The sequence below is a fragment of the Tauraco erythrolophus genome, chromosome 4 (genome assembly GCF_009769465.1).
Source record: "Tauraco erythrolophus isolate bTauEry1 chromosome 4, bTauEry1.pri, whole genome shotgun sequence".
Taxonomy (NCBI): Eukaryota; Metazoa; Chordata; class Aves; order Musophagiformes; family Musophagidae; genus Tauraco; species Tauraco erythrolophus.
In genome coordinates this window covers 39,360,367-39,388,293 of record NC_141468.1, presented here as the reverse complement: position 1 = coordinate 39,388,293, position 27,927 = coordinate 39,360,367, and the positions used below count along the sequence as shown (strand labels likewise).

The 27,927-nt window shown below is 40.9% G+C and overlaps 1 protein-coding gene across 1 annotated transcript in view; it reads right to left on the bottom strand.

Annotated features, from left to right (window-relative positions):
• SRGAP1 (SLIT-ROBO Rho GTPase activating protein 1) overlaps positions 1-27,927 on the bottom strand; it is a 156,750-nt gene that overhangs the window by 53,096 nt on the left and 75,727 nt on the right. The window contains 4 exon segments of the mRNA XM_086609868.1: positions 8,805-8,867; positions 17,943-18,043; positions 18,046-18,104; positions 21,457-21,652. Coding sequence (XP_086465994.1) covers positions 8,805-8,867; positions 17,943-18,043; positions 18,046-18,104; positions 21,457-21,652 — 419 coding nt within the window.

The following is a 27,927-nucleotide window of genomic DNA, read 5'->3' as shown; positions in this document are numbered from 1 at the left end:
TCTCTCCAGCAGATGTTATCTTTGGGCTGAGGCCATGCAAGCCACTCACATCTCTTCCGAAGGACACAGCCAGGGAGGAATCAAATGGGCTTTTCCTCTCTCAGCAGAGCTTTGTGTGACCCATGGAGGAGACAGACTAGTTTGGGGAGCTGCCTTGAAACATTCCCTAGGGAGAGGAGCAGTTTTTGTAACTGAGTAGTTAGGCCAGCCTAAGGAGCATCCATATGGCAACACTGGGGACACCAAAGCTAGATGGTGCAAATTCGGTGCAGCACGGCGTAGTGTGCACTGACGTGAACCAACTGCACACCAACTGATAGCTGAACAGACGCATATTTAAAGTGTTGTGCAACAGAAAGAAAGAAGCGTTTAGAGAGCTGCAATTTTGCATAACTATGTATGGTATGCATGTGTTACACACCATAACTGTGTATGCCACCATTTCATACCGATGCCATGCTGCTGATACAACTGACATAGATTGATATTACAAATGAAGGAGGCAACTCTTCACTAACTTCCTGTAGTAAGGTAGAACAGTTGGAGACATGCATCAAAAAGAGTAGCCCTGGTTTTATTTTTAAAAACGTATCTTTACGTCTCTCTACTGAAAAAATCCAAACCGCCCAGAGCAGGGCATAGTGTTGTTGCTTCTGCTGCTGCTATTTCGTAGCACAGTTGCCCTCCAAGGCCCGACCAGAGTGCAGAGCTCCCTGCCCGAGCACTGCCTACACCCGCCAGGAGCAGCGGCTGCCCCAGCAACTCACAGTCTACATGGATGAGGCAAAAACCCAAAGATGAAACTAGCCGAGCTGGGAAGAGAAGGCAAGCCTGCAGAGCTGAGATCTGCACGTTTCTCAGCTTACCCAAACAGCACATTCAGCTCCCTATATCCAGCACTGTTACCAAAGGCATTTCTAAAGTTGTTGATAATCTGTACCCGGGGAGTCTAACTTGTATAGCCACATGGAAAAAAATTACTGAAAAGAGAATAAATGGACTTATAAAGAAACGATTTATAAAACAAACCTGAGAAGCACAGAAAGTGACATGGCTCTACTGAAAATTATGGGAAAAGGAAATTAAAAACAAGGTTATGCCCTTCTCTTTTGGCCTTTTTATTAAATTTTTTGAGTGCTTCTTTACAGAAGTCTACAGGAGTTCGCTTTTTTTCTTTTTTCTTCTTTTGTTCTGTGTCAGCTCCAGAGACTTTTTAGTTGGTGGTACAAGGCTAACTCATGTGTCTTACCACCTAGGAAAGCTCTTTCTTTTGTACTCTCTCAGTTTTTCTGCCTGCAAAGAGGGAACAACAACAGTATCTCAGGCTTTCCTAACAGCACATCTCAAAGCATCTGACTTAAGTGGTGAAGCAAGGATTTGTTCTGCTGGACAAAAGCAGTAAGCACTGCAGGTTTTGAAGCACTTTTTCCGAGTGCCATGTAGCCCTCAGAAATGTCCTTCTGCAGCAGCTGTAACATTTCAGCTTGTCTCCTTGTTGAGGGAAGGAGTACAAGTGCATCACTACCAGCTCTCACCAAGAAGCTCAGATGCCTCCACGCTGACTCTGCTAACCTGACATCACTGAAAAGTACTTCTCCCCCTCGCTGCCTGCTTACAGCACATGTTACCAAATGCAAAACATCTCACTATACATTGATTGAAAGACAAGTTTTGCGTGAGGACAACATGGAACTCATAGTCTCTATGGAGAACCAAGAAGCCTACTTGAAATTCAAACTCTGTAAGTTCTTGGTACAAATGATCCCTAAGATAACTAAAATTGAAAAAGAAGCCCTCCCTTTGCCAGCAAACTGAGGGCTGGACAACAGTCAGAGTCTGTCCTACCCAAGCCACCCTGGTTTAGAAATCAAAGCAGTGCTCAGCCTATGCATTTGACTCCTGTCCAATCTATTATGTTGACAGCATTGCTTATCTCATGCACTAGTGACATCATCATTTTGCAAGCCTCTGGGGAAAGCTGAGACAGCTCCAGCCTTTTTCATGATTTATCAATGTTTTTTAAGAGCCGATATTGCAGCAGCTAAACTTAACTTGAGAAAGCATTAGACAGACACATATGGAAAATAAATGGGAACAAGCTATGGAGTTGGCTTCCAAGTATTTCAGTGCATGCTTCCTCAATAAATTAGCTTAGGATTTGCATGCTAAGTTGCATATATGACTCTCTCCCTTTACATTATAACATCTTTTCTCCCTGGAGTTTTTAAAAGACTGTTAGATACTACAAAAGACAGTAACAGACTTGCCTAATTCTCGTAAACAGACTTACTGTATGAAGAGTTCTGAGATCTACAGATGTGCGATCTGTGAATATGTGACAGATGCATAGATCTGTTATTCAAACGACAAATAATCTGATGAAATAAGCAATACCGCTTCTCAAATGTCCACCAAACTGTTGAACTATAGACTATCCTGTGAGAGTATCCATCACTGAACTGACTTTAATTAGTCCCCAAAGTGCTTATTGATCAGCCATCAAGTATGCACTGAAAGAGAGAGCAAGGTCGTAATTTTGCAGATGCTGAACTGTCATCATGACATATGCTGCACTTCTCTGCTGTAGTGAACAAGCATTGTTAAATGCATACTAGTCCCTTTCTAAAACTAAACAGTGAGTTTATCTCCTGTTAATTTAGCAGGTTTATTCTGGAGATCCAGTGATGTAAAATACAGATTTCTGTCAGATAACTAAGCCAGACTACAAGCAAATGAAAAAGATTATGCTACCCAAACTATGTACTCTTCCACTTGTAGGTGACAGACTGTTCACTTAGTGATATAAATGTCTCGTTTTGTGTGCCAAATTTTCAGCATCATTCATAACAGCTCAGCGAGTACGCTTAGGGCAGAAGATAGCACTTATCACAGGGAAGGGCACATTAGTGCAAACCCTTAGATAATTATTTTGTTTAAACCCACTATTGTTATCTGGGCAGATCCATCAACAAGACAGTAATTAGTGCTGTACTTCTGTGGGCTACAAAAGAGGAATGTTCCTGTAGCAAGGTGCTGGCTTTCCTTTTCTACATGCGCACTTCTTTTCTAAAAAGCTTCTTAACCCAATGTACTAAGACTGAATGCTACAAAGTTATAATGTCTTGGAATTACCATGTGTTACCATGTGTTTTATTCTTTTAATAAAACTGCACAATTAAGAGCTTTTTCGTAGAGTTTCTAAGGAAATAGGCATTTAACGGAATGGTAGTTCAACCCTGTTGCAATTATCATGTTTGAATTGTTTCAGAATTGTCTCTGCTAAGTTGTGAGTTCTTATCAGAACGTGGACTTCCAAGGGATTCACTAAATCAGGTTAGGTAGTACTTTCTCCAAGAAATAAGTAAAATCTTATGCCGATTTTACTACATCAGTGGCCTCTAGCAGTTAAACAGGCTCACTATTAGCCATTTTTAGCCTCCTGTTCACTTCCAAACCAGCCTCTGATGTGGTTCCAGGAATTGTCACTGATATATTGCTACCCATGCAGAATTACTGATTTCACCTTCTCAGATCTCTGGTGTGCTACAGCAAATTGGACTTAACTTTTCTATAGAGAATCCAGATTCTGTGTTATTTCAGCAAAGGAAAAAGAAAGTCTGGCAACAACTACCATGAGAAATTAAACAGCCAAGATTTTTAAAGAGTAAGATAAAGCAATGGAAAATGCAAGCGGCACAGCAGCCGTGTCTTATTTAGTATTAAATTGTTTGCTTTGGACTGTCCTTACTTTTTCATTTTTCTGAAAGTCTTACATTTGTATTGCTTGTGAAAAGTGTGATGCCAGTAGGAATAATTTGGAAAGCCAAGTGGGAGACATGAAGATGTATTTTTATGATGTGCATCACTTTTCTCCACCATTCACACTCCTCTTTATTACCAGAACAGCTCTGTATTTTTAGTAAACTTGTCACCTCATTGATCCCCATCTGACTCCTTTAGAGGGCATTTATGAATATGCCCTCACCCCTAAATAAATCCAGTTGAGACCTCCCTGCATTGCAAGAAAGACTCTGCCTACCTTCTCTCTCCTGCCATTCCCAATCACTCAGATGTTACTGTCATATTCCGGTATTTGATCCAACAATATAAGATATTTTAGCTTTCCAGTGAAACAGAGAAGAGTTTGAATGAGGAGCTCGCTCTGTTGCAAAGATGATCTACTGTAAAATCAATAATCTGTTGTCTCTTTAAATCAACATCTAAGTAGGGCTCTAAATCTTTCAGTCCACAAAAAACATCAACGCAAACCTCCTGCAGTTTTCAGTTGGACTGATTTTTTTCCCTGTAATTGTCAGGAAATAACCTCTGCTCTGTGACCCCTAACAACTAACTGAACTCCTCCTTCCCATCCCCACTCACTCAAAAAGTACGCCTTGCTCTAGTTTCAACAGCTTATATCCTTATGTAAAACACGGGACTAATTACTAGTCTACATTGGCTGAAAGTGTAATAGGGAGAAGAGTAAGAGAGCAATGCAGCGGCTGCGATGCTGCAAACCTGAAAATACTGACTGGCTGGCACAGCCAGGGAGAAGCCATGAATAATTAAAAGTACTCGCCACTCATAATTTACTGAACTTGCAAAGATACAAACTGAAGCTTAGCTATTCAGTTGTTTATAGCATGATGTTTTGAGTCATAATTTAAGAACCAGCGCATAAAATACTAAGAATTGAAAACATAGTCTTAAAACACATTTTCATTAGTCACATGAGTAACATGTAGAAAATACACAAACATGTAACAAAACATGTAAGACAATCTTCTCTATGTAAAAGAGATGAAAATGAAGACGTAAAGTTTCCCTTAAAAAATTCTGATTATTCAAGCAAAATAAGCCTGCTTTGCTCACAGGTTCTTAGAACATCTTCTGAAGCCTCGGTTCACCTGCTTCTGTTCTTATTTTTTCAACAATCCCGTACATGAGGTGTAATTTTAATGAGAATGGCACAAGTCAAAGTCAACACAAGCTAAGCTACTCCCAGAGAGTAAAGGAAGACCTATGGTACAAATCTCCTATTTCCATGATAATTCCTAGTAAGGAAAACGGGAAAAGGAATTAATTACATAAAGCATAAGCTAGAACAAAGGTCTCTTATTAGTGTGCATTTTTAAAGAACAGTAGGTATTTAATACTCCAAAGTGTCTGATTTTTTTTTGACATTTCACTGCAGTTCTGAGCTTTTCCACATTAAAGAAGCAGCCAAAATGCTTTCTAGTCTCTCTCTCAAAAGGCAGAGGTTCAAACTTTCACAAGTTAAAAAATATCTTTGAGCAGAAAGTTTTTTTAACTGAAAATCTTCATAATGCACTCTTAGTGGAAAGTGGCATGTCTCTTCAATTCCTCAGTGATTTCTTATTTTCTTCTCTTGAAACAACTTCCTCTTTGCAAAATCTACAGCACGGCTTATTGTCCTGTTTGATCTAAAACCCGACAAAACCAATGGACACAACTCCCTAACTACAGTAGGTTTTAGATTTGGCTCTATGAAGAGATTGAAAAGCATTTTCTGAGGCAGAATTGCAGGACTAGATTTTCAGAGATGGGTCCCAAAGTCACCTTTTTTCTGGCACCTTCTATGATACAGAAGATTAGGACACCTGATATAGCGTTGTCACCTGAAGAAACGTCAGTTGCTATTCTGATACTTGGTAGGCTGTGCTAGAACTCATCCATTAAACATATTTGGACCAAACCAGTAGCAATTCCTTTAAACGTCCCATTTATCCTGAATCACTCTAGACAAACTGCTTGAGAAGTCCGAAAGCAGGTGTGGTGAAGCCTCAGGTCTGGCTGGCATGCTAAAGATAGGTGGGTAGAGCCTCTCATCATGTGGGTTTGAAACAAGCATTTAATCCAGCCCCTGACCCCATAGCATTAGGGAAATCCAGACAAGTAATGCCTTAAACCTTGTCAGGGGAGCGAATGTGTTTGCTTGAAAGAATTACTGCGGAGCTGCAGAACTACTGTGTGTGCCTGAATACATCTGCCTAAGAAAGCCACTCCTCACCTGAGAAATTCAAGAAGTAACAAATAAAACATGCAATTGGTTTACATATACTTCTTATTATTTTAGCTTTTAGTGATTTTAATTCTCTTCTATCATTCTCTTCCACACACTTTTATGCACAACCATTTGTTTTTTATTTCTGGAGGGTGACCTTAATTTACAAACCTTTCTTGTAAGGTAAGGAATGATGATAAGACATAAACAGATTATTAAACCCTTCTTCATACACACCCTCAGTTTGTTAAAAGCTCTGATACTTTCCCCTCACTCAAAGGCTTCAGAGGTATTTAAACTCCAATAAGGCTTCACATTTTAACAGTTCTACTTCATGAATGCACCATTCCTTTAAAAATCCTAGAACCGAGTAGTGGGCAGAGACTTCAATATTAGTATATTATTCACTGACTTGAAATTAATTTGCTTTCTTTTGGACACAAAGATTTTTCCCACAATAGTAAGACTTTTTTTTTTTTCTTTCCATAAATCACAGGGTAAAGAAGATGACTTCTCCTTTTTCTAAGTGACTGAGAAAAATACCTTCTGGATTTTAAAATTGTAGACACTTGTTTTGGTAAGGCCACTGTGATCTTATTCTGTAAACAGTAAATGTCACACAGAATTGAAAACCTATGAGGTTTCCATGTGTCTAGATATCTTTCTATCTTTATGTACACAAGCACATATATTACACAGATATGCTGATGATAATTCTAAAGATGCAATCAGTGGAACTGATGTTACTCTGCCCCATATTGTCACTTTACTAAGCGTAAGTTGTATCTGGCTAGATGTGGGCATCTACAGCTGACCAATTCCTTTGCAACCAGTGAAAAGCTGGACATGGAGTTAGCCGTGTAGATCATTTCATCTGAAGCAGATGCTTGCTGATCAAAGGGGTCTGATCTCCCCATATTAGATTTCCAGTGACTATAATTGGAACCCAGACAGCAAGCTAAGATACTTGTACTTGTACCTACACTGCAGATGCCTAAAAATTAGGTGAAGTAAATTCTGTCCCAAGAAACCATCCTGCAGCAGTATCCTAATTCAAATTGTGCACATCCTCTGTATTCTATTAACTTCAAGAAACCTCCTTTTTTACAAAAATTGCAAATTCTGAGAAAAGAACTAGCATTCACTGGAAACCATAACATGGAAGTTAATATTTGAATAAATCTGTAGCCATCGGTGGGAAGATAGAGCACCAGTGTGAAGAAAAAGAGTGAAAATACCAAAATTCAGTCCTGCAGATTCCCACTGGTGATTCAGCAAAGTATTTCAAGCACATGCTTCACTGTTTTCCTACCCGGAGAGCACAAGCACTAATCCCACACATCATCAGGCACTGGAGTTACACAACTGTTTAATTAAAACAAGACTCTATCTCCAGGGCTTACTCACCACTGAAGCCCCACTTGTGCAATGGCTCCTACAGTCGCTGATCCCCTGCAGCTGTGTGAATTGTCTGCCGCTATCACTGCTTTGCAGAAGCTGATCTCAGCATACTCTACTTGACTAAAGGCACCCTACAAAATCAGTGGTGATTTCAGGGGAAAAAAAAAGCCCTGAAAAAAAGCCCTCAAGGAACAAAAAAAACAAATTTAGGTAGGTTTTAGGAATCTGTGTCTATAACTACAATCCAAAAGAACTCAGGACAGCGAGACAGGTCTAAATTTCTTTGGATCTTCTTTTTGCCACCTAAGTTGTTCTTGAGTTCAAATGCTTTTCAACCCATCTGCTGATTGGTGCACAATTTTACCTAAGTCAAAAGAAAAACAGACAAGATGCATAAAAGTAATGTTTGACTGATCTCTCTCTGAGGAGAGCTGGTCTCTGATATCTTCCTAAACCTCCTTAAAATCACAAATTGTTTCTTGATATAGATGTTGTTGGGTTTTTCTCCTGGTCCTCTAATCTTGAGGATAGGGAAGGGAACAGTCTATAGACTGTTACGCAGGGTACTGGGGCACAGATGTTTCAGTTCTTCCAGACAGAAGGGAGAATTAGATGTACAACTTCTCACTGATCAGGAATCAACAGACTTTAGTAAGAGGGGGGATGTCACCAGTTCCTCTTCATTGTACAGCCGTGTTTAAAACAAAGAGTAATTCTTATTTTGTTCTTCTTGGAACATATCTCCTCAAAAGTATTTTGAGAAATGTTTTTGGTTAGACAAGACTTCATCCTCTAGTAACAAGTTGTGTAGATGAGTTTCAAAGAGGAAAAGAAGTTCAGACTTACCTTCTCTCAAATTTTCTAACAGGTTAGCAACAGCTTGCCAGAATGCTTAGACTGTTTTTTTCTTGGCCTCTCTGAATGGTATGGACACCCTACACAACCCTCTATTTTTCTGGTTTTCATTTCATTATTTACTTATCTCAGTCAGAGAGAGGAGAGGGCACATAGCAACATTTACTAAGTGTAGACCATGAGTCCAGTATGGACAAAAACAAGGCAGAAAAAGTAAGAAGCTTTGGCTCTGGTAAGCTGAGTAGAAATGCCTCATTAATAATCAAACAAAACTTATAATAAACGAGCTTAGCATAGTCTGGGGGAGGAAAAGGGTTGAAAGTAAAGAGTAATCCTGAAAGCATTAGCATATGTATTGTACACAAGTGAGTAGTCTTTCCAAAGAGATAGATTAGACTTGTGTAAAAAGACAAAAGTAAGCATCTCCACTGAGAGGTAACTTGCTAGAAAAAAGGACACTTAAAGCTTATAGAAGAAGTATGACACGGAATTTGTACAAGATAAGCTAAGTAACTGTACTTACTGGGTAAAGCTCGTTAGAACTTTCATTAAGTCTTCATGAAGGCTGAAACGCAATCTCTTTGCTCTGTAATTAAAAAGAAAATCATTAGAAAAAGGTATGCAAAAACGAGAAACATACATTTGCTTCTTGATATTCATACACATTGTTCATCCTAGATAATGAATGCAAAGACATTGTTCCTGACAGAATTTTAGTGTACTAAAAATAACGATTCAAGGATGCAGAGGTAGACAGACAACATCTGGAACAGAAGATTTCTAAAAGGAAACCCAAAGTAATTTGAGAGATTTTTCCCATGAAGCATCGGGGAAATTAGGTGCCAACAGAAAGGGTGAAGTTCAGGCTAATGTTATAAGCCCTTTAATGGAACAAACTGTGTACTGTTTTACAACTGCTGTGATATATACAAAAACTAAACCATGTGGAATGCGATATTCTAGAGGGACATCCCGCAGTTTTACATCTAGATCAGTCTTTGTTTCTCAGCACATGCAACTATCTAAATATTTATGCAAGAAATAATTGTGGCTCCTCTTTGAAACAGATACTCAACTGCATAATATTCCACAGAGTGGGCTGCTGAAACAGCTTTGTTTAGCTTTTCTGGACTGTGTCTTTATTTTCATTCTGACCCAGAAAAAATAAATGCTTAGCAGTAGTTATTAAAGAAAGCAAGTATGTCAAATAAGAGTATTTAATTGGAGTCTCATTCAAACATATTCCTTTGTTAGCTGTCCATAGCAGTTCAATCAGATGAAAATTGTGGCAACTGTGCAAGAGTTGAAGGCATTTGTACCATAACCTTTGGAAAACAGCTATAGAATAGAGCTACGGGACTTGGCAAACAGCCTGGCTACATTTCTTCTGCGACGCTCAGCATCATGACATCTATGCTGGAAATGTCAGCTTTTTTTGCTATGAATAAATTGATAATTATCCTGGCTTCTAAAATCTCCAACTTTGTGATAGATGATGGCCTTAGCCATGAGAAGTACTTTGTATTTGTATAGAAGCCAAAGCACAATCCTCAGGGACGACTCATCTCCAAAGCTGCTAACACATACTTGGCCATCGCTAAAACACCTGCAGCAATAATGGTTTCTGAATGAGAATTTCCAGTGCAACGTCCACGTACGAGGAGGAACCACATCACATATCCCACCCACTACTTCTTCCAGGAGAATTAAATAGACACATACAGTAGCTGGAACAGAAAATAACTGCATTTTTTTGCTCATATTCCTACTGCTGTAGTCCTAACTCTGAGCAGTATTTTAAAGAACTGCCATATCACTTATCAGTATTCACTCCAGTCCTTATATGCAAGACGATTTTTAACCAACAAGAAGCTAGAAATATAAATTCAAAAACACTTCAGTGAAATTCTTGTATTCCCAAGGGCATTAGCCATAGTAGCTAAGGCACCGTGAGATAGATGCTCTGAAGCTGAGTTACACAGAACTACTATGAAACTTCTCCTACTGCTTAAACTTTTCAAAGTCTGGTATTTTTCATGAGGTATACCTTCTAGAAAGTAAGGCTTACTACTTCCATTTCTTTGCTAGTATCAGATTATTTTCATCTAATATGAAGGACAAAAATTCATATGCGTAACAGTGCACAGAGTGCTTGTAAAGAATTGGAAAAGGATTGCAGATTTGCAAGCTGCTGTAGGGAAACACAGTAAAAGCTTTAGCAAAAATTCTGAATTGTTTTTCATTGCTTTACATTGGCATCCTGCCTTTAAAAGTCAGCAGCGCAGCTCCAGCATAGCTTATACATCTCCTCAAAGCTCCAAGAAGCGGAGGCCACCTGTTTTCTCTTGGATAGCTGCTTCTATAGTGCTGAATTTGAGTGCTCTGTTTTTTTAAATTACTTTAGCAGAAAGAAGACACAACATACAAATAAGATTGTAGACAATAAGACTGGAAGATGAAAGCATACGCATATGAAAAAAAAACCCTGTACATGAACTCCAGCTTCAAGCAATTTATCCCTTTCAAGTGTTGCTCACTATTACCTCAAAGTTGATGACAACTCAAGCCTTAAATACAGAAAAGTTGAGTCTGAGACAGCATGCCTTAACCTGACAGGGCAAAAGTTTGTTTCAGAAGGTGAGGCAGAAACCCCCAACTCAATCTTCTCTCTACCCTTTGCAGATTTTCTCATAAGCAAAGCACAGAGGAGTTCACTGAAAGATGTGCTCTCCTTTTCTGCTCCTCAGTTACACCTTAACACAAATGGACACCGGATAAGTTAAAGATAAGGGGAACGATCACTATTTACTAGGACTCATTTCTTCTCTTTACTCCTTTAGAGCTTTGTCCAGCACTGAAGCACAATCCAGCCCTCACCATTTACTGGCCACCGTGCATACGTGATCTTTTCGAGGCAACATTGATCAATAGTACATTTGAAGGTGAATGGAAGAGATCACAGTAGAGGAAAGCGGGAGATGTTTTTAGAGAAGGACAATAGGCTCTAAATTGGAAAGAGAAAAGAGAAGGAAGGAGATGATCAGCAAAAAGAGTGAAAATTAGGAAGAGACAGCCTAGCAATGCCACATGATCGCAGATGAGTCATCCTTCCACCAGTTCATCTGGGCACTCCAAGCTGCAGAGGGTGTCTGTATGATGGATAACATGTCAGTTGCTGCCTCTTTCTGATGAAAGATTTTGTAGGAATTGCTCAATAAAAATCAGGAAACTTGGTTAACCTTTGCAGTATAAAAGGGATTTATTTTCAAAAACCAACATATTTTACATTAGCATTTAAGATCAAGAAATACTGACTCAAGTGGCAAGTGATACGGCTTTTAGTGTGTAATATATAGCATGTTAGAGCACCAGATAAGTGCATTTATTTTCAGCGGTTAATGGCTCTCCTATTTCTCTTTTATGCTACCTATTCCCTGTAGTAGTTCAGCATGTTTGAATGGTGTGCTCCTCCAGGAGCCTATCCTCAGGGTAGCCAAACAACAGAATGTAAGATGCAGAACACATTTTCCTGGAGCTGAGTTCATAGCTCTAATCACACCGTTAAAACCTGATAAACAGTCACTGAGGTGCTGCTTTATTCACTATGTGCTAGAGAAAAGTATTAGCATCTATTAACCAAAAGAATAAAGAACATAATAAAAACGTTAGCACACATGCAAACTCTTGCTAAAAATATTATATATGTTACTAATCTGGTTCAAAGCATTAAGAGACAGTAGTGCATTTTTTTTCACCTCACAGTAGGATAGATCATGCCCATGCACCAAAAAAATAAGTGTACCTAAATCAGGTTTTCAGTATGTCCTCAACTTTCAACACATCAGTGGTCCTGCTGATGTTATCGAGATTTATATTTATGCACTAATGTCTGAGAAACTTGAAATTTTATTCCACATTAATAGCCTTTCATTGAAGCCTGTAAAAATTTTTCCATCTGTTTCAGTTAAAGCATAATTGGGCACCCAAACTTTACTCTTTTGCTTTTTTTACTGAAATTTAAGTCTGTCCAGTTCTTCCTGGAAGTCTTGTATCCGTATTTAGCAAACACAATGCTACTCTCAGTTACATCATTTAGGGAAAATATTTTGTGACTACTGCTTTTAAATGAGTCTGCTGCTGGTCCCTGGGTAAGTGATGTGCAAACCCTTCTTTTAAGAGGTTTTCATGAGCTGCTGTGACACTAACATAACCAACTCATAGTAAAATTTTGTCCCAGATTTGCCAGTCTATAGCAACAAAAAGCTTTGTTATCTTTCTAAATCTTTAAATGTTTAAGAAAATGAGGCAAAAAAAATATCTCTCTATATGCCACAATCTTTATATCATCAAATAGATTTGGCAGGTAGTCATATTCTTTGTTAATAGCCAGATTATGGAACTAAAATATTTTGTGCTTGGCTTCTCCAGCATCTTTTACTGTAAACACTGGAAGATAAGTTCATCTTGGCTCGTTATGGTTTCTGTCCAAAAAAAATACATGTTTATGAATTATAAATATACAAATCTGCTTAAGGATTTTGTGGGTATGTGTTTATACAGTTGATTATTAATGCTGGGGTAACCAGAATCACTGCATGAAATGTTCTGCATAATACTTTTCCCTTCTGCTTGACATTTTTCCTTTTATACTTTTTTTAATTGTCCCCATGAGGCCATCTACCCCATCTGCCTGAAGAAACGCACAAATATGCAAGGTTTGAACTCTGCTACTTTATGTCCGTAATTTTATGTGCAGCATGAAGGCCAGGCATGAACAGCAATCTGTACTGCTTTTATGCCAGCAACTAAAAAGAAGTGCCTACCTGGAAGTAGGAGGTCTGACATAATATCATCAGATAAATGCTACACAATCTCTGAACTAGATGCTATCTTTGTTCTGCATTTAGTACATTTAAACAGATGCTGGTTCCTGACCCCTGGAAAAAAACATAACAAAGAGCTTCCAGGAGAACAAAAATGACAAATATCCACAAGTGAAGCGGGTCAGCCTAGACAGAAAAGCCATGTACAATCAGGTGTCTGAATATGATATATCCTGGCCCATCAGAACACGTAAGGTAGAACCAACAGGGATCATTTCACCAAAGGAATCCAAATGGTGAGACAGATGAATAGATGCACACAAAAAGAAGCAGCAGAATGAGGAAGAACAGACAGTGAGACAAGAGCAAGGTACAAAGACCAAGGGGCACAGACATCCCTCATCACGATATTTATATAGACCAACACTGGGTACTGCACACACCTTTTACAGAAGGACTAGAGAAAGGAGTTGCTACAGACTGTGACTTTGTGCTGTATCCCACATAGGAGACAACAGCAGGAGAGGGACAAAACAATACTCTACTGGTAAGCATGGCCGGGAAATGAGGAAATGGTTTGATCTTTGCATTACTACAGTTCAAATTGAAGCCAATCTTAGCATAGCATACAACAGTCTCCCTCCAGAAAATGTTGGGCTCACTTCATTATAAAGTTTCATTTGAGGACCTACGTGCTCACCAGTGAAGTGGAAAAAGCCAGCTAGGGCTACCATTGAGGAGCAGAATGGGCAGCCTCATCCTCTCGGGAGATGAGGGGGGGAGAAAAAGAGGCAGCAGAAAGAGCCAAGAAGCTCAGAGTGACTTTGCTGTTGTCTCCCCGTATCTTGCTTGTGAGCAACGGGCAATCCACTATGAGGCACTTTCCCTTTCTGCAACAGGCAGCTTGGGGGTTCAGGGCAGAACAATGGAGATCTGCTCTGGTCACAGACTTGGTGTAGTTACTCTCCAGATTTGGATGTGGAGCTAAAGCGCCTCTAAAGATGCAGAAGCTGCTGTTGCAAGACCAAGGGAGAACTAAAACAAGATGAAAATAGGATGCATAACACTTAGGTTAATAAACTCGTAGATATATAATTAAATGATCTAATTATTGAATATAGAGAAGCTTGATTAGCTGGTATCTGGAAATTAAGTGCTCCTATGTGCAATGCTATGAGAGCCAATGGAGTACAGATATATTAGATGGGTGTATTTCTTTCTCTTGATCATAAACACAGTACGACATTAAGTATGCACTTGTCAGTGTTTTTGAAATCTTCATATTACTACTGTTCTTATAATTTTCATTTATTATAAGAGAGAGAGTACATATTTCACAGAACCATATGATCAGACTCTAGTGTAGAAGTATCTGCAGGATATGGCCTGTCTCTACTTTAATCTGAAATCTGTGAACAGTGAACAAATCCCATACACTTTCATAGGGATGACACCCATTGAGATTCATCATACTCCTCTCAGACAGAACTTTATTCCAAATCCAGTCTTTTCCAAAAGTAATCTGTAGAAAATGACAGAAATTGGTTAAATATTCTATTTGATGTTCCACAAATCTATTTGATGTTCCAACAAATTCCACGCCATTTTCTTTAGGGACAATAGAGTTTGATGGAAGAGAGTGTTGGATCTCACTTTCTCATTTTAAGTGCACCTTCTGATGTGCATGCAAGGGTGATGTCTCTCTGCAAGGGGGACTGTAGTACAGGACACGTGTTCTGCACCTAATTTCTTCTGTTGCCTGGTGGATGTCCATTAAGCATTTCTGAGACAGTCTGTGATGAACCTTAAGTTAGAGTGCTCATTCACATCTACAGAAATTATGGTTGAAGCTGCCCGTTTGGACTACACGTAGACACAGGCAGCTTATGTTCTTCATCAATAGAGCAAGACAATTTGCCAAGAGCTGCACTTCCCACACAGGTCCCGGTTTTCTCTCTGTCCAACACTGTTCACCTCCTTTTATAACTCCCTTCCCTTTTACTCAGAAGAGAAACTGGAACTTCATCATTCAAGGTATAATCAGTTCTGCAGCTGGGAACTAACAGCAAATAAATCACCAGTACTCTGCAGCAAGCACCACAGCAAGAAATGTGCACACTGGGACTCAGTGGAAATACAAATCTTCTCCAATAAGTATTGATTCCTGACAGACTGTCCTAAAAATAAGTGCTCAGAATTGATACTGGTGAACAACCACTGCCACATTCAGGTCATGTGCTTGTGAAACTCACACTATGCCTAGGTGCTGTGCATCTTCTTGCCACCCTTCCCCTCAATTACCAGCCTGGCTCAGATCCCTCCACACAGCCTTTGGTGAGCTCACTCTGCCTGTGCTCCATGTCACCTAACAGCTGTTTGATGTGACACTGTCCTGCTAAGTGTCAGCGGGCAAACCCTGCTGAAAGGTAGGATAGGGCTGCTGAGGATCTGGGCTCCACTAATGTGGGCTCCAGGTTACGCACAACATGACTCCCTCAATTTAATTTCTCTTCTTTCCCCTTCAGAAGATCCAAGCTAAGGATAAAAAGGCAAGAGCAGCTGCTTCCTCTTCTTCAAGAAGCTATTTTGGAAAAAGAAAATCTGAAATGTTACATGTTCCTGCGCACAATATGGAGGAAAGAGACAAGTCTGCAAGGAAGATGGACAATACGCCTCCTGTTTCATGCACTGAAAACATTCACATATTTTCCTCCTTCTGACAGGTAAGCTACAGCAATCTCCATTAATAAGTTATGAGTGAATAAAGAAGGCATACACTTCTCCACAGAAAACTTTATCTAGATATTTTTGTACAGTGCATCTGGGGAGAAGGTGTCCTGGTTTTAGCTGGGACAGAGTTAGCTCTTCTTTTTAGCACCTAGAAGAGCTCCATGTTTTGGTTTTACTCAGAGGCTCGCTCTGAGAAGAATGCTGATAGCAAGCTGATGTTTGTAGTAGGCACTGAGGTCTCAAGGACTTTTCAGCTTGCCATGTTCTTGCCAGTGTGCAGGAGCACAACAGGACAAGGGGGAGCATAGCCAGGACAAGGGGTCCACGACTCTCCTTACGATTTGTACTTGGACTTAAGATTGAGGGCCAAACTGGCCAATTAGTATTCCATATCATGCAGCGTCATGCCCAGTATAAAAGTGAGGGGCAGCCGGAAGAAGGGCTTTTTGCGCTTTGGCTCTTTCGACGCTTCTGCTCTTTTGCGCTTGCTGCACTTTTGCTCTATTGCCTTTTTTTTTCTCTCTCTCCCAGTACTCCCACTCTCGGAGCATCTCTCTTCCTCTTCTTTGGGATGAGACGGGCTTCGCATAAGAGGGGGGTGAGCATCTACACTGTGTGTAAATCATCTGTATTAATTGTTCTTATCTCAACCCTGGGTATCCCATTTTCCTTTAATTCTCTCCCTCATCCCTGGGGCTGGGGGAGGGTGAGTGAACGACTGGACGGCGGGGGGGGGGTGTGCGGTTTGGTTGGCAGAGCGGCCTAACCCACGACAGAAGGGAAAGAAAAAGCAAGATTCAGTGCTAAAGAACTGAACATACTCTGAAAGCAAACAGCCTAGTCCAATAATGCACACCTAGTAAAGAGAGATTTCTGGATAACATAAATAACTGAAAAAACTATTCCAGATTCAATACAGAAAAATTCTAGTCCATGTAAGTCTGAGATACTGCCCTAGACAGTACTGCAGCATGTTCAAATTTCTTCTATCATTATCTTTTCAACTTCTGTAATAATCTCCACATTGGTAAGTTTAGTGGTTTGTGAACTGCAGTCTATGCATCAGACCTATTATGTGAATGGACCATACTGATCGAGGAACTATAAATGTCAACTCTAGTACCGTTACAGGTTTTAATGCATACCAATAAATTGATTCATGTTTTCACTTGTTTTCCTCCAAGTACAACCTGTGCGCTCCCTAAATGATTCTTCTCTCCCATTGCCATCTATCTAGGATTGTGGTCAGGTATATGTGAAATCGGTTCTCTATTTGAAAGCATTAATCTGGTACCCTTGCCATCATTTAGTCACACACTTTACATTCTTTAACCTTTATTCTTTTCGAACTCTTTTTCGTATGACACTTGCCTACCAGCATCCCACTGTGACTGACGGATGTGCATTTATAATTTGTTTTACTTCGGAACATTATAACAACAATGATTGCAAACACATTATGTAGATCTCCAAACTAACGCTGCCTAGAGCAGTTGCTTAGCACAAGAGAGATTTACACATTGCATGTGTTACAAAAACACGTAATAGGCACGTACAAGGACAAACACACAGAGAGACCATGCTTAAATGACCTAATAGAAGTACTGTCAAAAGTGTATGTTCATGTTTAACATTGGGAAGGAAAGGAAACACTTTGAGGAGAATTGCAGCATACGCCACCATCTTTATGCCAAGGCACACCCATACTTTGGCTTGAATTCGTTTCTCTCATGACAGAGTTTCAATGAAACACTGTTTTTACAAATAATTCATTAATATAGCATTACTATTTGGTAGTCCTAAGTGAAAACTGTTTTCTTTCTGCATGGGTAGACAAGCATGCTTTTGAGAGAAGAACAGGCCTTTTTTTCCCTGCCTTTTGGATATTTGCAATTCAGCTCTTAAGGTCACCAGCATACACAGTAGGTTCCCAGGCATTTCAGCACTAAGGATTTGCTCTGCAAGAACAGTCATGAAGAATTTATATGTGTGCTAAAACAGATTTTATGCTACGTGTGCTGAAACTTCTCAAATGCTACCTATTAGGACGCTTTTGCCTCCCTCATGCATCTTACAAGCCAGCTGGAGGACTGCAGGAGAGGCATTACCTTCTTGAACATTCTGGTGGAGTCTTCGCTTATCTGCATGAACCGCATGATCACATTGTTCAGGTAGATATCACTCAGTGTTGCATGGTCTTTGCTTTCCTTCTCACTTGGTTCAGGAGTAAGTACCAGCAATTCACTGGCGACAAGAGGTTCTGGTCTTTCCTAAGGAGAAGATACACACATGTATTATGTATAGAAATGAAAAAGTTACATTATTAACACAAACATCCCCTTGACATTCACAGTCATAACTTGTTAAGAAAAAATGGCTACTTCTGAACAATCAGTCAATCTCTTCCTGGAATAATTCGAGTTAGGCAAAATTCAGATCACTCCTTTAAGACATGTTCTACAAAACCCATGAGGCCTGGATACAAAAATACTGAAAAAGTGTAAGAATTCAGAACACTGCAAGCTACCTGAGAGTATAAAAAAAAATCTTGCCACAAAGCCTACAGTTGCTTACAGATGAAGTACATGTAAATATTCAAAATCAATAAAGGTCACTGCTGAAAGAGTAACAGTAATTAATTTTTGACGTTAGAAATAAACAAGCACTGCAAGCGCATCCCAAATCCTTCATGAGCAAAATTATAGGTGTAGCTGTTTCACTGCAATGGATTTGTATGGCTGCTATAAAAGCAGAAGGAAATGTCACAAGCATAGGTACTCTGTGATCAGCATTCATAAATTCACAGCTCTCATAAATACACTGCTACTGCCAGTCCCAGATGGTTCAGTTACAAGACAAACAGCAGGACTGGACTGTGTCGGCAGCGGTCCAGTTCTGAATTTTCTTGACAGACTTTTTGCATTGTGGGCCCACTTCAAGTTTTTAATATTGTAAAAAGTGAAATTCCAGATGATTTCTCATTACTTTTACACAAAGCAAAATAAAAATACAGGTAGTTCAACAACTCTTTCCCAGGCAACAAAAACCTATTTATAAAATTGGTCTTATGATTTTGTGGAAATTTTAATTTCAAGTTTGCCTTGCAACTAAGTGCTCTAGAAACTTGCCGCTCTTTTCTTTTTTTCCTCTTGTGCAGGGATTCTCCTATAGTCAAAAGGATCAAGCACACAAAGATAAAACAGCCAGAGGCGGCGATGAATTGAAGGAGAAACTCCTTCAACTGTTGGTAAAACTGTTCTAATAATTAACTGTTCTCACTGTTAGAAATATGCCCTTTAATTCCTCATCTAATTGTCTTCCTTCAGCTTTCACTCCCAGAATCACAGGAACAACAAATGATTAATAGACAAAAGTCTTTCCTTGATCATGAGTGCTTTGCTTTGGTATGAATCAGAAACGAGTTAAGGGAACTTTCCCATTTTGTTTGAGACGGACATCTTAACAGTCTTACAGCAAGGAGCTTCAGGATTTTATCAGCCAGGTCGACCAACATGAGCACCCCTGAAGGGCCACACTTATATTACTTGATCCTCACTACTTTTGCATGTCTGAAAGCCAATCCTACAGACTTCTCTGCCTGTTCTTGGGGGAATGGTGGGAGCAGCATGGGGACGACCAGTTAAAGTGACTTTTGCTGCAACCTCTTCTCAAAGCAATCAGAGAATTGCAGAACAAAGCCGAAGGCAGGACTCCAGTCATGACCCTCGTGCACATCTGCCAGTCGGGATTTAACACGTTAAAGAACGAGGAAAGATGTTTGTATGCACAAGGCAAAAAGATTTTGCCACAAGCTGAACAGAAGCCAGAGCGCTCTCTGAAGTGGTGACATATGCACACGTTGGTTATTTCAGGGAATCACTGAGTCACTATTTTAAGAAATACATGTTATTGCTCTTTGAACTGTGCAAGCTGTATTTGGATCAACCTTTCCTTTGCCAGATGTGTTTGGAAAACATTTTTCTCCTGAAACAAAAGCTCTGTCTGTGTATCTCTGGCACAGCATGTACTGGACAGCGGAAAAAGGTACGTATTTTTCAGTTTTAGAAACACAACATAGAATCATAGAATCATTTAGATTGAAAAGGATCTTTAAGATCATCGAGTCCAACCGTTAACCTAGCACTGTTAATTTCACCACTAAACCATGTCCCTAAGCACCACATCTACACCTAAATACCTCCAGGGATGGTGACTCAACTGTTTCCATGGGCAGCTTGTTCCAATGCTTGACAACCCTTTCAGTTAAGACATTTTTCCTAATATCCAATCTAAACCTCCCCTAGCGCAACTTGAGGCCATTTCCTCTTGTCCTTCGCTTTTTACTTGGGAGAAGAGATCGACATCCACCTCGCTACAACCTCCTTTCAGGTAGCTGTAGAGAGCGATAAAGTCTTCTCTGAGCATCCTTTTCTCCAAGCTAAACAACCCCGTTTCCCTCAGCTGCTCCTCAAAACATTTGTGCTCTAGACACTTCACCAGCTTTGTAGCCCTTCTTTGGACACTTTCCAGCACCTCAATATCTTTCTTGTAGTGAGGGGCCCAAAATTTAACACAGTATTTGAGATGTGGCCTCACCAGTAAGGGATGATCACTTCCCTAGTCCTGCTGGCCACACTATTCCTGATAGAAGCCAGGATGCTGTTGGCCTTCTGGGCCACCTGAGCACACTGCTGGCTCATGTTCAGCCGACTGTTGACCAACACCCCAGGTCCTTTTCCGCTGGGCAGCTTTCCAGCCAGTCTTCCCCTAGGCTGTAGCGTTGCATGGGGTTGTTGTGACCCAAGTGCAGGACGCAGCACAAAATATTGTTTTACACCCGTAAGCATAACAGTGCCAGGCAAATGCATTCATTAATCAGCTCAAGTCAGAAAAAATAAGCAGGAGAGACTATGCCAACAAGTACTGCATTTGAAACATTTCAGAAAACACGCTGTACACACATTTTGCCAGATACTACTTGGCCACTTTTGTTTTGCACATGACTTACTATGCCATGAAAGGGATATGTTAAATTGTAAGCAAGGCATATCATTCACATCATCTTCATTTTCAGGAATAAGAGGGATCAAGAGGCAACACAAGTTCACATGCAACAACAAATCAAAACAGTTGTCCTTCTTGATGCCTTTTTTTCCAAAATTCCTGGTCTGTTTTTTTGTAATGGTGACTGACCTGTATTTAGACACTTTCAAATCCTATCAACGTCACTGCAACAGATCAACACACAGCTTTCACGCCCTTTTGAGGCTCTGCATCTCTTCTACATACTGGCTATGTTCCGCGTGGTTTAAACTCCATATGGTAGGTTAGGGATAATACGTGTGCAGCCTACCTTTTAAGAAACTGAAACCACTTGTCAGAAGCTTATATGAATAATTGCAGAGGGCCAAACCAACAAAACAATATTTAGGCACCCGGCTACCTTCATTTGCAATAAGAACTGCTACACTGCTAAATAGGGGTGAGAATTTTAAACGTGTCTTTGAACACAAACCTAGCAGTTTGCTCAATCTAGCAGTACTCAAAACCAGCAGAAGCGAAGAGCAGCACAGCACTCCAGCAATGGCTATCGTGGTCAAGGGGGAAGGAAACCTCTCTTACTTGTACTGCTGATGGTCCTTTGTACTTCTTGTTTTTGCCATGAACCTCTCTGCCAATTTTTCCAAGTTTCGGGAATACTCCATCTCTATTTCCGACTTCTTGCGGAAGAAATCCTGCAGATCCTGAAGAAGCTGCACTCTCATTTCAGTCTGCTGCTCCAGGCATTTTTGCTGCTCGATGAGTTGAGCTCGGATCTCTAATGAAAGAAGCACATATCCACTCAGGTCAGTAAAAGCAAATGAGAATTGAGCATATCAGCCAAAACTACAAACACTCCAGCGTACTTCAGCCTCTGCAGCTACACCAGCTGGATCTGGATTTCAGGTCCTGTGTAGGACGCAGCAGTGGCAGGTCTTGTTTTGGCCACCACACACTAATGCCCCAGGCCACAGCATCCTCCCACCTGCTATATGTCTCACAATAGGGCTCAGGACTCTGCTGGGCTCATGTGAGCAGAAGACCTGCCTACTCCTTCCACTCCCATCTTCTTACTGGCACGAGCATGAACATCTGGTTTGGAGGGACATCCTTGCAGGAGATGCTGTGCAACCATTTGAGCAGCAGATCCTTTTGCTGCCCTGAAAAAAGGCAGGCTAAACAGGCACCCTCTGGGCTGGGATCAGTCTGCTTACTGCCAGGTGGACCATGCTGGTTGCTATCATCATGTACACCATGGAAACAACCTTGTGATAAACTCTGAAGGCATTATCCACCATAACTGCACACACTTCTGCATCTGCCTCATCTCTGCCATGGAGGGAACTGGTGTACTATACATGCATTCACCCATATTTTACAGTGAATATAGAGAAAAAAGTGGACCTTTATTTAGAGATAGCTATTTGAAAATTTGCACAAGGTTCCAGAGACTGAGGTGTATTTATTAACACGAAACAAAAGCAGTCCATTTATAAGAGAATATATGCCCCCAGTGACCGTCTAGAGTAACAGGCAAAAGCCTCAGATTTCTTACCACTGTTTTGTCTGCTGTTGTGATATGCAAAATTGCTATTTGGTAGGGTTTTTCTTTTAGTGTTTTTTTTTTGGTTTTTTTTTTTTTTTAGCACTTTTATTTCTTGAGTACTAAGCAGTTAATCACATTCTGAGAACACTTTGTCTAAAAACATCCCTCTGGTTCTTTTGAGAGACTGGTTCATTAGAATTTTGTCAGCTGCCCAGGCACATTGTAATCCAACATTGTGGAGTAAACATGGGAGGTAAATGTTTTGTGACCACAATATATGTACATATTTTTAAACAGTTTAATGCTATAACGAGGACTTACTGATAGCAAAATTATATGCCAGAAGTGATGTCCATGTAAATGCAAAATTGTTGTGAACTTTTACTTGATTCCTAATGATGTAACTATGCTATGGGTAAGAAGATGTTGGAAATCTTTGATGCCTCACTGGTTTGAAACAGAAAAGCATTTTAAAACCCACTGCTAACAGCACAGAGAAGTGCAAACCAGTAAGTAGTAATAAAATTGCAAAAAATTATCTGATGCAACTAGGAACTAATGCATCCTTACTGATCTTAAACCAGGTATGAAGGCAGAGATTCATTCTGCTGGGATTTAAACGTATATAGTGAAATAAGGTAGGTTGAGCATAGAAAACTGTTAAGCCAATATATTACTGGAGGAGGGAGACACTGCAGTGTTTTCTTCCAGACCTCCTATGAGCTACCAACTGCTGTGTTAATCATTAATGAGACCATCCATTTTTACAGTCTGGGAGGTGAACCAAAAAATTCATGGTTTGGTTTTCATTTCATTTCAAATCAGTTTGTTGGAAAAGGACCATGCCTCCAGCAAGGATGAGCCACTGTAATACAACACTGTATCAATGACATTCACGTACACAGAGGAGAAAATCACATTGGAGCTGGAAGGTTATTAACAGAAATGAAAACCCAAGGCTGCTTTTTTGGGTGGCCATGAGTTTTACTATTGCGATCATGGAAAATTCCTGTGTAAAGGAAACCAGCTGTACAGATTCACTGACCAGAAGCAGCAATTTTGCCCATAAGCTGGACTTTTGACTAAATCAAAATCCATGTACATTATCCCTGTACTTTGGCCATCTCCCTTACGCACTACAGATTTTCTACCAGTTACTTTAAAAGCAGAGCTCTGTACAGAGGAACTATGTTCTGATTATTTTGTAGGTCAGTGGATCTTGCTGTTATAATTCTTCTTTTTTAGGCAGGCTTTTACCATAGCAACAGGAAAGCGAAAGATTTTAGAAACAGGAATATATGAATACAGATACAGGAAACAATGAACAAGGGATGACAGATACAATATGAGAAAATGCATTAGCTTTCTGATGCTGTCTGGATTTCCAGTGGACAGCAGTGACTTCCTTTCAATTTGTGTATTAGAAAACAAAATTGGAGTATGACCTCTGAAAGCTGATAGTGCTGGAGGTGTCCAAACTCTGAGTAAGGTTCTAAGTTAGGGGTACAGGGGGACTGCAGCCTTATGAAGGAAGTTCCACAATTTCTGGCTATTTGAATCTCGGCAAGGAGAAAGAACGTGCTGGGTCCAAAAGGCTGAGCCTCTGGCCTCCCACTGGAGGAGAAAAAGGGGAGGAGTAAGTCTCAGTCATGCCGGCTGACCAAAATCTCTCCAGAAGAGACTTCAGCATAGCAGTTCTCCTTCCAGTCTTTCCCATCCTTCTGCTCCTGCACTTTTTAATTCCTCTTTTACTAATAACAAGTATAATGTCATACTGGCAGGCTGAGGAGATGGCAATGAATAAGAAATCAGATCAGCAAATGTTGTGATTTTCATTTTCTGATACGAGAAAGCTGTGGATTTTAAAAAAACCCACAAAACTAACAATAAACCTCCAACAAACATTGGCATAAGAGCCAGCCAGCCTGCGTGGCTGTGCATCACAAAATCACAACTGTCCAAGTACTATTGACCAACACAGTCTACCAATTACCTACTGCTACAGAAAAACACACCGAGGCAACGCCATCTTCTCTAACCAGTCCACATGAGTGATTTCCCTAGGGCTACAAAGAGCAGCATGGAAAACTGTTGCACTGTATTCAAAGAAATAAATACCAAATATGTCGAGAAGGTGCCAAGTTAAAAACTAGTAGAGCCCAAACTCCATAGATACGGAGACAGGTGCAGCAGGCAACAGAAGGGTGCTTGTCTTTACCCTATTTTGCTGGCACATTTAAATTCAAAGTTGAACTGATATCAGCTGTAATGGACAATGACATTGTCCTATTCTGCTCTGTGGGGTGTCTGATGTCAAATGATTGCCAGGCTATTTCGTACCGGGAACAGCACATTTTAACCCCGGACAAATTAACACCTCCTCCTTCTCCGTACAGCAGCTTTGAAACACACTCACTGGTTTTCTGGCCAAGGGCTGGTTCAAAAGGAGTCCCATCCATTTACACTGCAGCTTGAACAGACTGAATTCACATCGAATGGAAAAAACCTCCCACCCTTTGTCCAAGATTTGCACACATGACCAAAAACAAGGAAGCAGCTAATGTGACCGTAATTAAATCAATAACCTCTGAGTAAAGTTTTATTTCTAAAGATTTTCATGTTAAAAATTATTTCAGTTATGCCCTCATTGCCACTATCCTCTAGAACCATGGCATTAAGTATAAAATTAGGTTTTGGTTGTGGCAGTCTTCAAGATATAACTCTAACTTTTCAACAAAACTTGTATTTCTCCTGACAAGAGGTTAATCAGAGCACTATGAAAACAAGGAGACAAGATTATAGCTGTTCTGAGAGTTAAGTACAGAGTGGATGAAGCTGAACTATGGACATCACCAAATCATAATCAGAAATAAGCTCATCAAGGTACCTCTTTGCTCTCAGTAGAGTATTACAAATAACGACTTACACGTCACTGCAGTAACACACCGTATTACCCTGGCAGAGATATGTGTAACCAGTTATAGGCCAGTTGCCCCCACCTGAAGACTCGTGGTGAGACATACCGCAATGTGACCCACAATGATGATCTGGTCACCCACCAGCAAGCAACAAAACTCGGCACCTTTGCTTCTACACATGCCAAAGCACCAGGTTCCATCAGATACCCCTGAAAGCCATGGCAAGCCCCCTCCTGACCTCAGATGCCGCACACCTCGTAAATAGCAGTATTACCCAAACCAGCCCGCTTGCCAGACCAACACTGTGCACAGCAGACTGCCACCCCGCTGCAGCACCCCCCGGCCCGCTGTGTCCCGCCCGTAGTGCGCAGTGCCCCAGCACACTGTGCCATGTTGCGCCCGGTCCTGTCGACCCTGATGCCTTCCAGACCACTGCAGACCCTCATTACCAGCTCTTATAGAATCATAGAATGGTTAGCGTTAGAGGGGACCTTAAAGATCATCTAGTCCAACCCCCCTGCCACAGGCAGGGACACCCTCCACTAGACCAGGCTGCTCAAGTCTCATCCAGCCTGGCCTGGAACACCTCTTGGCCAAAGCAACTCTAAGGAAAGCTTTGTGGGGCTGTGAGCTGCTTCCCACCCGAGCCAGCCCATGAGCTGTTGCAGCTTGCCACCCTTAAGTCCTGTTTAAGTGGAATTAACTTTTGTGCTCGCAGAGCAGGCCCTGCCATGATTTTTGGTTTGCTCAAAGGCCTAGAAGGTGCTGCAGAGTCAGACACCCCTCCCTGGTCACCCCTCTGGCTGCACTGCAAACCTCCCACCTGCTGTCTCACCCTGCCCGGCACTGAGCTATATTTAAGTCATTATTACAATATACAAACTACGCAGACACATTAATGCAGTAGTATTACTGGATAATAATACAAACAGCCCCAGGGCCCCATCCTGTGAACGATTATAGAAGCAAGCAGCTCGTCAGAATTATTTGAGAGCATGAATAGGCTCTCACAAGGCACAGTTATGCTTGCAGGTCTTTATCTGCTCGGTAACTTTAGACAAACCCATATTGCCTCCCATCTTCTTTAAATACCGCCTTTACAAAAAAATTTAAATTTTAAATTAGTTCAGAAATGTCTCATCAAAGCATGGCGGACAATGTATGGTGTCTTAGACTCTATTTCCAAAACATTACAATTTTGTCATTTTTTTCCCCTCTGAGCTATCAACACATATCTCTCTCATTCTCACATTTATGATATCCCGATCATATTCCATAGGAAAAGATTCAGACCTTAAATTCAGTCTAGATATCATCTGGTGATCAACATGCACCTGTAATTATGCAGATATCGGAGCATTAATCATCTTGCAGTTCCTCCCTGAAGACACTTGAGCCTTACATGACTCTCACTGTGCCTCAGTTGCTTAGTCTAAGAATGGCTCAGGTCTGGGGCTGCTGCTAGGTGCCAGGGTGCTGCATCGGGGACTGATCTTTCCAGTTTCATCCCAGCCTTCTGCCTTCATACGGACCTGCTTTTGGGCAGAGCTTTGGTCCAGCTGAATGCAGCTGGCCAACATTCTGCAGTTTAGGTTTTGTTTGAGGACAAAGTGCTTAGCTCCAGACTACCGAGTACATTGCCAGCAGAGAAACCGCAGCAGGAATCAGTGAGGGGGGTCTGGAGGCACCCCTGTGCACAATCAGTAGTCCCTAATGTCATGTCATCCCTAGGATTGATGCCCCACAACCTGCCAGGGACGTTATTCTGCCTCTCAGCAGACAAGAAGATAAAGATGATGAGAGGTATCAGGCCTGTGGTGGGTGCTCTGGCCCAGCTGCGGATACTCCTCTCTGAGATACACTGCCTAAAGGTAATAGTGCTGGACAAGCTTTATTTCTCAGAGCCATAGCTAGAAAGCTATTTAAGTGTTTCTATGACAAATGGCCAGGGAAGCTTTGTGGTCAGCAGGGAGTCTGGCTTACACTCTCTTCCAGGTCCTCACTGCCATTTTCCCCGGACCACAAGCACTTCAAAGCCAGGAAATTCCACCAGCCTGACAGCTGATGAGAGATGCTGGGGTGAGGATCTCACAGACTGCTGCAGAAATGCCTTTAAATAGATCATGAGCCTGTCCCACAACATTAACTTTCTATGACAGACCAGTGGAAATCACTTCCCTGCGTTCAACATGAAAGTAAGAAGTGTGGCTGCAGAGATAGGAATGCCCTTGTGCTTAGGATGCCAGAACTTTGTGGACTTTCTTCTCCCTCCCAGTCGATTTCACTTAAGATGTTGAGCATACAGCTTTATGCATGTTGCCGCTTAAAGTGGAACCTCTGCAATGCACACCCCAGCTCTAAATTTACTGTTTGGCTTTGTGCCACTTCCCAGAGAATTCATGTCAGACTTTCTGTTTTTTTTGAGGGTTTTGGGGGATGTGGTTGAGGTTGCCTTTGACAGAACACATCTCCAGGCTGTAGTAGCCTGTGGAAATGGATAGGGAGTAAGAACCATGCCTGGTATCTAAAGGGCTGTAACAAAGGGTCAGGAATCTGAAGCCCCTGTTGACATCTGTCAACCCCTTTAAA